The sequence below is a fragment of the Phlebotomus papatasi genome, chromosome 1 (genome assembly GCF_024763615.1).
Source record: "Phlebotomus papatasi isolate M1 chromosome 1, Ppap_2.1, whole genome shotgun sequence".
Taxonomy (NCBI): domain Eukaryota; kingdom Metazoa; phylum Arthropoda; class Insecta; order Diptera; family Psychodidae; genus Phlebotomus; species Phlebotomus papatasi.
This window is the reverse complement of record NC_077222.1, coordinates 1151036-1159738: the sequence shown is the minus strand read 5'-3', so window position 1 is coordinate 1159738 and position 8703 is coordinate 1151036. Positions and strand designations below refer to the sequence as shown.

The 8703-nt window shown below is 31.5% G+C and overlaps 1 protein-coding gene across 2 annotated transcripts in view; it reads right to left on the bottom strand.

The window, feature by feature from the left end:
* Positions 1-4334: 4334 nt before the first annotated feature.
* The window catches only part of LOC129799834 (homeotic protein proboscipedia), a 68182-nt gene continuing 63813 nt past the window's right edge, over positions 4335-8703 (bottom strand). The window contains exon 6 of one of the 2 annotated variants that reach the window (XM_055844075.1): positions 4335-7878. In XM_055844075.1, coding sequence (XP_055700050.1) covers positions 6991-7878 — 888 coding nt within the window. In that variant the 3' untranslated portion in view covers positions 4335-6990. The remainder of the gene's footprint in view (positions 7879-8703) is intronic. The other variant, XM_055844074.1, reaches the window with a different exon arrangement.

Here is an 8703-nt window from a genome sequence, read left to right as displayed (position 1 = left end):
AAAATTCCTTCATAAATTGCATAATTTTTACAATATTTTATAAACAACAAGTGTTCATCGAAATGATGAACATTTGTTGATTTATTATGCTCATCTTACAGCATAATTTAATTTGGGGCAACTTTCAGGTAGCTGAAGCTTTTCCAAGACTTATTGATTAAATGCTTTTAAACTATAAATCAAGATAAATAAGTCCTGCTAGTATTTTTTGCGTTTTGTCTGTTTAAAAATATACAGAATATTTACCATATTTATTTATTATTCTACAATTGTATATTTTCGGCAATCGTGAATTCCTAAAGCTGCCTCCAGCTGCCCCACTCTCCTCTAATCAAAATAATTAGAAATTTGTAAAAATAGTAGTTATAAATTTTTAGAAACAAATAGGCATTGCCGTTCAATGTAACAGGGCTCTAGCTGAAATACTCTTGATAGGCATTTGGGACTATGATTTTCTGCAAAAAAAAATTAGAAAGATGATCATTCATTCTGAATTAATTAAATAAATAAATATATCATATTCCATATCAAAATAATTCGGAATTCAAAATGCCAAGCTTCCTTATCTGGCATTTAACTTAAACCAGCTCACGGCGACCTTTAGGATTTTAATCTAGAGAAAATTTAAAGGTGTGATGTGAAGTTTAAGGTTTCGCAATTCAACAAAGTAGGAAATGAGATGAGATTGTTAATAATCTCAGATCTTTTTTATTTATGATAAAGACACAAAAATATATCAGTTAATTTGAAAATAAATATTTTTTAGATTGATATATTACATACCATATCACTTATTAATGCAGGTGTCCCGTCTTTTAAAAAAATCACATTTAGCGCTATCTATATATTCGCTCAATATCAAAAAGAAGCAATTTAAAACATTTTCTGAATTCCACGAAAAGCAAAAAACATGTATAGGAAAGTATCCATGCTTCGTACGATGGCAAGCTTCGTAATGACCGTAATGACTAAATTTATCCTTTCTTAATAATTATGACTCCGTAATACATTTTAAAAACTGGGCAATTGTAGTTTTTAAAATATGGGTGCGATGTATCATACTTATTGAGAAACATAGGAAAAAATTAATCATTACGAAGTTAGGGATCGTACGAAGCATGGACACTGGACACTTTCTCCTACAATGTATAAACTTTTACTTAATCTTGCAATAGGATAAAATGCATCAGTAATGTTGTAGAAAAAAAAAGATAAAAGTCAAATATGTTTAAAACTGTTTAAAAATCCTTTTCCTTATTGGTATATTCACATACATATTCACATAAATTTCTTTTTTTTTAATTAATTACAAGAAGCTTCTACAAAGAGCTCACTTTAGAATAATATGTTCAAGAATTCATTTTCAACAAAGTTAGCAATCGTGTCGCTCAGAGCAAGAGTGAGCTATCTCAATAGGGAAATGCTTATAAGATAGCTTGTTTAGCACTAACAATAAGCTTTTCTTTTTTCCAATGTTCAAACAAATATTTTCCTAAATATGTCATAAGAGACATAATTTGCAAATTTTCAATGAAACTGAGATTACTTTTTTTTAATATTATGATATAAGCCATAATTTCTGCCACAAATTAGTTATTTTGCGAAAATTAATTTAAAATATACCACAATATAATATGTATGACTATTTCACCAGAATATGTCAATATAATATCAAGAATATGTAAGATAAATATATTGTCGATATTATCTGAATTTTTATCTAAATAGGGTAAGTGTGCCAAATTTCGGCATAGTTGCATGCAAGCGTCAAAGTCTTAAGTTTGAAATGTAATATTTTAAATACAAATTGATTTTTATTTTCTTTCTTCTGAAAGAGTGTTGCTTGGAACCTTGTAAAGAGTTAACCATCTTTATTTACTCTAAAATCATTGTTAAAACATTTTAAAATGAATAAAAATATAGACATAACTTTGGTGCCCTATTTCGGCCACCTTCATTCTCATAGTTCCTTGCCCTTCAGGAATTCTTCCAATGCCTTTTTCACGTCATCTCGTTTGTCGAAGCTACATTTTTTGTTATTCTTTTGCCTTAGAAATTAGAGGAAGAAAAAAGGTGGGCGAAATTGCAACCTGGCCAGAATTTGGCACACTTACCCTATGTTTGTTTATTTTGTAACTTTTGATGTTTCGGGTCCTAATTGTATAGTACAAACATAAAAAAAAACTATTTACTGAATGGGCAGGAACGTTCGGGATTTGTCTCGTAGAGATTGGTCGCAACTCGAAATTTAATTAGAATTAAGTATAAAAAAATTGTTATTATATAGTCAAAAAGAGAATTCTATTTCTTATGACATGAAATTAACATTATTATCTATCTATGTATCTAATTCTGGATGAAAATATTTATATATTACGCTAAGACGGCAGTAGAGGCTGAAAACTTCACGGGATCTCATTAAAACGACATAGTACTTCAAAAGCATTATTGATGAATAAATTTATCTATTTATCTATCAATTATCTAAAATTTGCTTTTTTAAAAATCGTTTCATTTGTAATAATAGAAAATATTTTACATTTTATGTATATTTTTTTTTTGAATATTCTTTTTCGTGCCATGCAATTCATAAAATGTCGGCCAAAAGTTTATTGAAAAATCTATGTTGGAGAAACCAGGTGTGAAAAATAATAAAAAAGGTAACTTTCTTAATTTTTTTTTGAAAATGAGTTGCCTGTAATCCATAGAGTAATTTATGTATTTAAAAAAAAAGAAATAGCTAATTTTGCTTTATTTCAAAAATACTTGTTTTCTTAAAATTAACCATTTTTCATCGGTCAAAAGTTTCTTGACACGTTTGGAAAAGTAACTCAAAATGGTCAAATACGTTCTAATAATCTTTTTAACCCAGTTTTATTTTGATGTAATTTGATAGACAAATCATGGATTTGTATATTTCTGAAGTTTGCAATTGGTAATTTAAACGTATTTTCAAAATGGGAAATTACAAAAAATTAAAAGGAAAATCGCCCATAGAGATACTGGCGGAATGAATCTGCGTTTTCAATTCTTTTATTTTATGGAAAACCATTATTTGGCTATCAATTGCCTCTTGGGATGTTCTTTTCTTGTTATGATTGGGATAAGTTCCCTTGTAGTATCCCAATCTTTAATATCAGCAACTCATTTCTTGGGAGGAAAGTGCGGGGATGAAAAGGAGCGCTAAATAATGTTTGGAGTGTGAGTTGCATTGGTATAGAAATGGTAATATAATCCGACTAGTGATGGAAGAAAAGTGATCAATCTAAAAATTTCACCGACAATGTCAAAATCAATGTTCAAACTCTTATTCAGTAGTTTGCTCTCTCGCATTTGTGATTCTGGGCTTTGGATGTTAAATAACACTTCTATTTTTTTTTCTACTTCTGTATATTTTCTTCAAATGCTTCCTGTGCGACATTTGAAAGATGCTCGTGCTTTTTTTTCCTCTGATGGACGAGAAAGAGGTGATGTTTAGTAGAATGGGAAATAAAAGAGGGAATTTCCAGCAGTTTCTCGTTGATATTTTAATCTTGAAGGACTCAGTGAGGGGTGGCCTGAAGCACCCTGTACCTGTCCCAGAGCTCTCTCCATTGAGACGCTGCTGCCAGAGGAAAACCCATATGGATGCTGGACAGCTAAAGACCGATCTATCTTTCTGTCACCTACAATGCGTATGTATGCTGTCCATAAAAATATTCCTCTCGTGTAAATGTTCGGGATATTATGTTGAAAGGCATGTATTTTGTTCTTCTATGTACCATTGAGGGTGGAAAAAAAATCAGGGGGAGAATAAGCCGAACAATATCATCGTCAATTTTATTCTAACTTTTATTTTATTTTTCTGGTTTTATGTACATTGCTAGAGAAGAGATTCAAAACGAAAAAAAATCATATAATTTTTACATCTTAGAGAATTTTCTTGTACTTCCCCAAAAAACAAAACATCCTTGAAGCTTTTTTCTTGCACGGAAAAAAAATTAAAGAAACATTTTCTAAGGCTAAATTGAAAAATTTTGACTTGGACAACTCAACAAACTCAACATAACAATTTTTTTGCCGCAAAAATTAAATCCCTGTGAAAGAATTCCGTGATGAACAAATTTTTCTTGCGAAAAAGATATTTTGATCATAAAGTTTATCGTGGTTTTACACATCAATTGTTAATTATGTTAAATCCTTATCATATCATCCATTTAAATACTAAATTGTAAGGTTTTCTTCATAATTTAAGTTTCTTTTTTGCTCTTTATACAAATATCTTGTGAACCTTTTCTTACGCCTCTCTCACACATTCAATAAATTAATCGAAAATTTGCTTTTCCTATTTCCAGTTTGTTTTTTTTTAGATTAGAATTGATGTTTTCTTACAGGATAATTTTTGTCCGATTTTAAGGGGCGGAATCAATGAGGGCATAGTCTTATTCTGGCAATTGATTTTACTAAGTAATTTATTGTAAATGAACCCATTGAGGTTTTCAATAACGAATTTTTCAGCAGTTTTAAGAAAGAAGCATTATTCACATGTAATTAAATATTTAATTCTATAAAATATTTGATCTTGTTGCGCTCTCTGATTGGCTAAAGTTTGAAAGCTTACGAGATTTTAGCAAATCAGAGATATTAACAGGATTAAAATATCTTATATGCAACAAATTATTTAATTATATGTGAATAAGGTTATTCTAACTCAATTTTTTAGAGATTGTAGGTGATAAATGTGTGGACACAATTATTTAATAAATAAATATATTTAATAAATTTAATAAATAAATATATTAAATATAGTAAAGTGGGGTAACTGGATCGTTTTCCGAAGAGTGCTACTTAAACGCTTGTTTTTAGACTGATAAAATTCTTTTTTTACTTCTTCTAAATCCATAGAATTATTTACTGTTTCATTTAGAAACATAATATAAAAAAATTATCAAAAATATTAAAGAGAATTTATAAAATAATGATAATACTGAAATAAGGTAGCATGCACTAACTGGGTCGCCTTTTCGCTAATGCACTTTTAATTAAACCTTTCGATTTAAAATACTTTTTTCGCAAGGAAAAAATAATAAATGTTTTCAATCAACGAGCTGCAATTAGTGAAAATATCACTGCTAGAAAATTTTTAATGAAGAACCCAGCTGGCACAAGATTGAAATGAGTCGATTACACTTACTTATTTTATGGATAAAAATATTATTTTTGCTTTTTCTCAAACTTGAATATTTATATTGTGTTACTGTAGTGACTATATTACGGAAATAAAAATAAAAATATTATTTTAAGTAGATTAGTCATAAACGATCCAGATAGCGAAGCGCCCGGATTAGCACACTTGACCGTAGTACTTCAATTAGCTTCAATTTTGGAAATTATCTGTTATGAAAATTTGAGAGTGATTTGTGATAAAATTATTGTATATAAACAAAGTTTATAACAAAATTAAATATTGAACCAAATTTTAAATCGCAAAATTGACGAAGTCTGACAGGTTGAAATTGAAATTCATCTAATCCAAATCAAATTAAATTAGGATTAAATTCAAATTTTACTTTCTTTACATGGAAAGAATAAGCTAACCATTAATGAGTATGATTTTGAACAAAAATATTTCTTTTTGTCTTAGCTGTATTACTAAATTTTATGCCTATAGTAGCTATACCTTTCAGATCAGGAAAATTTGATGAAATCAAAATTCACAAAATTTTCTCAAACGTTTTGCATATGTCAGTCTTACTTTCGCGTACTTAAAATTGGATTAAACTAAATTAAATTTGTTATGACTTTAAAAAGAAGAAGAAGAGTGCGAATGAGTAAGGCAGATATATCCAAGATGTTTGAGAAAGAAAGGAATATACATTTTTATTTAATAAAATTTTCCTGATCTAGAAGGTTTGCCGAAACGATTAAGTTTGTTTATTTGTTCTATAGCTGTCAAAGCACGGTACATTGAGTAGTGTTGCTATAGAAAATTTGCACAATTTTACACATTGCGATTAAAAAAAAAAGAGGTTAAAAAATTTATCATTTGTGCAAAAGACAAAGCGATACAATTTGAATCGATTACAGTAGAGTCCCGCTATAGTCCATATTTGGTTCCAGATTTGACACTTTGGTCGCATTATAGTCCATGTCATTTTTTAAAATTATCATTGACTTTTAGTATTAATATTGCTCGAAGGGTTCCACTTTCTTTACTAATGTGGTACTCGTCCTCGCTCTCTTCATTATGGATCACAATTATCACAAATATACTCAATAAAGTTTGTCAAAAATATTAAAATAATTATGACAACTTTCCATGACGCGTACTAAAAAACATAACCTATCTTTTAATCAGTGTCTTGAAATCAACGGTCGATAAATGTGGACTATAGAGCGATGGCCTATAGCGGGGCTCTACTGTAAATTTCGTTAAATCGAAAAATGTGGAAGCATCATGACATTTTTATTTATTTCATTATTGCAATTGAAAATAATTTTTTTTAAAATCAATTCCTTAATAGTTTTTAATATTGCATTTTTTTAATTGAAAACTTTTTTTTTTACCTATTTAAATATTTTCTCTGTCAAAAAAATCAAAATAGAATTATTTTACAGTCTGTATAAACAGAATATTTAGATCTTTATTAAAATCTCTTCCTCAATATTTTTTGTATTCCATAAAATTCTTCTGTTTATCTGTAATGTTTTGGAAAGTACCATTGATAACTTCTTGTGCTAGAGGAAGATGTTATGATAATGTGTCCACCATTGCCTTATGATACTTATCATATGAAAAATCTTCAGTATCTGTGCACCACTTCCGACCATGCCCCTTCTTCTTGAGTGAAATTCTTTTAATCCATTCTCTTAAGAGAGATTTCATGGACGATATTAGAATGTTTTTTCTTTGTTATATCCACCCCTTTATCGGACATTACCATTGAATTTACAATAATATTCCATGGGCTCCTCAGCGATTCCAAGTAGGCCCTCTGCCCCAGAAAGTGACTAACTCAGTTGGTAGTACTCGGGGGCGAAATCGTTGGCTAAATTGCTGAGGAAGTTGAAATCCGACGAGCTGTTGCTGTTTTCCAACGCTACCAGATTCGCCGTATTGGGATTCACACCGCCGGTGTATTGATGTTGTGTCTGTGCTGCCATCTGTTGTTGTGGCATGTTTTGCGTCCCTACAAAATTCGCTGCATGAATGCCATGATGGTGTGTGAGATGGCTGGCAGGAGCTGAGACTTGATTCCCATTCGGAGACTCATAGTACTGCTGGAAAGTGGCGAAATTATCACAGTTGTCGGTGGATTGGATGGTGGCGCCAGCTGGTGGCGTCATGTAGGCCTCGGCGGGGTATTCGCTGGGCTGTTGGTAGTTCATACCATCGTAGTAGTTGGTTTGTGTCTTAGGTTCGTAGTACACAGATGGGTCCATTGAGGACGCATCGTAGTCCGTGGGGTAGCCTTGGTACTGATTGGGGGGATACTGAACGCCAGAGACACCGCCCTCTTGATAGTACGCTTGCCCCTGATGAAAGTTGCCCACTTTGTGCCCGAAATCCCCCTTCATCTGGTGATATTCTTGATGTTGGCCCATCATGGGCTTTTGATGGCTCGTAAATTCTATTTCATATTTCCCATAGTACTCAGGCTGCTGCTGTTTGTAGTAGCCGGGGAAGTAGCCAGAAGCTGGGTCCATTGAGGCACTTTGATACCTCTGTTGGGGTCCTTTGATTTGGGCCATCTGGGCTCGGGGGTAGGGCGCATTTGTTGGCGCTATTGGCGCCGCCACGCCCGCTAGTGGAGACACTTCGTTCTCGCGCCGATATAGTTCGTAGTTGCCGAAGTAGGTGGACTGCTTCGACGTGGACACGGCCTCCTTCTTTACAATCTGCAAAAGAAGAAAAATCAGAGTTGAAACTAAAGTGGAATAGATTTTATAGTTTTTGACTAAAAGATCAAACGAAGAGGGGGAAGAGTTTTGTTCAATTTGTTATTTAAAGAACACGAACTATAGGGTAGTAGAACCACGAACTACTATTTAATAATAATTTAAATAAATTATGTCGTTATCGATATTACAACATTCGAAATGTGCATTTTAAGGCATTTACATAATCTGACAAATTAAATATTCATACACAAGGCTCTTCGTTATTCGGCTGACGTGGGGATACAATGACATTAAGTTTTTTGAATCCGGTCAACGGTTTTTATATTTTGTGCCATGTGAATTTGTTATCTGTAGAAAAACAACAGAATTTTCTTTGTTTATGCTTCATTTTATAGCACGATTGTGTGTCAAAAACTTTGATAAATTGAAATTAACACATTAATTCACTCTGCACAAACTACGCGTTTCGTAAAAAAAAAAACGTTTTGAATACATCAACTGCCAGTGTTTGGCAGCTGTCACCCGGATATCCAAGTACCGGATAACGAAGAGCTATTCGTAAGTGTATTCACAAATTTTACAAAATTTGATTTAATTTCACTTCAGAAATTGAATTTCAAATTCGATAAAAAAAATAATGAAAATACAATTAATATTGAACGAAAAGTTCGCAAAATTCGCATGAAGATTTATGACCACTTCATTAGTTTTCTACTGAATGAAATGAATTTTTTAGTGGTCAAAATTCAGTTATTTACGGCTCCAGCACATATTTAAGATCAAGAAAATTTCATAAAGTCAAAATTCACATCCCATTGTTTC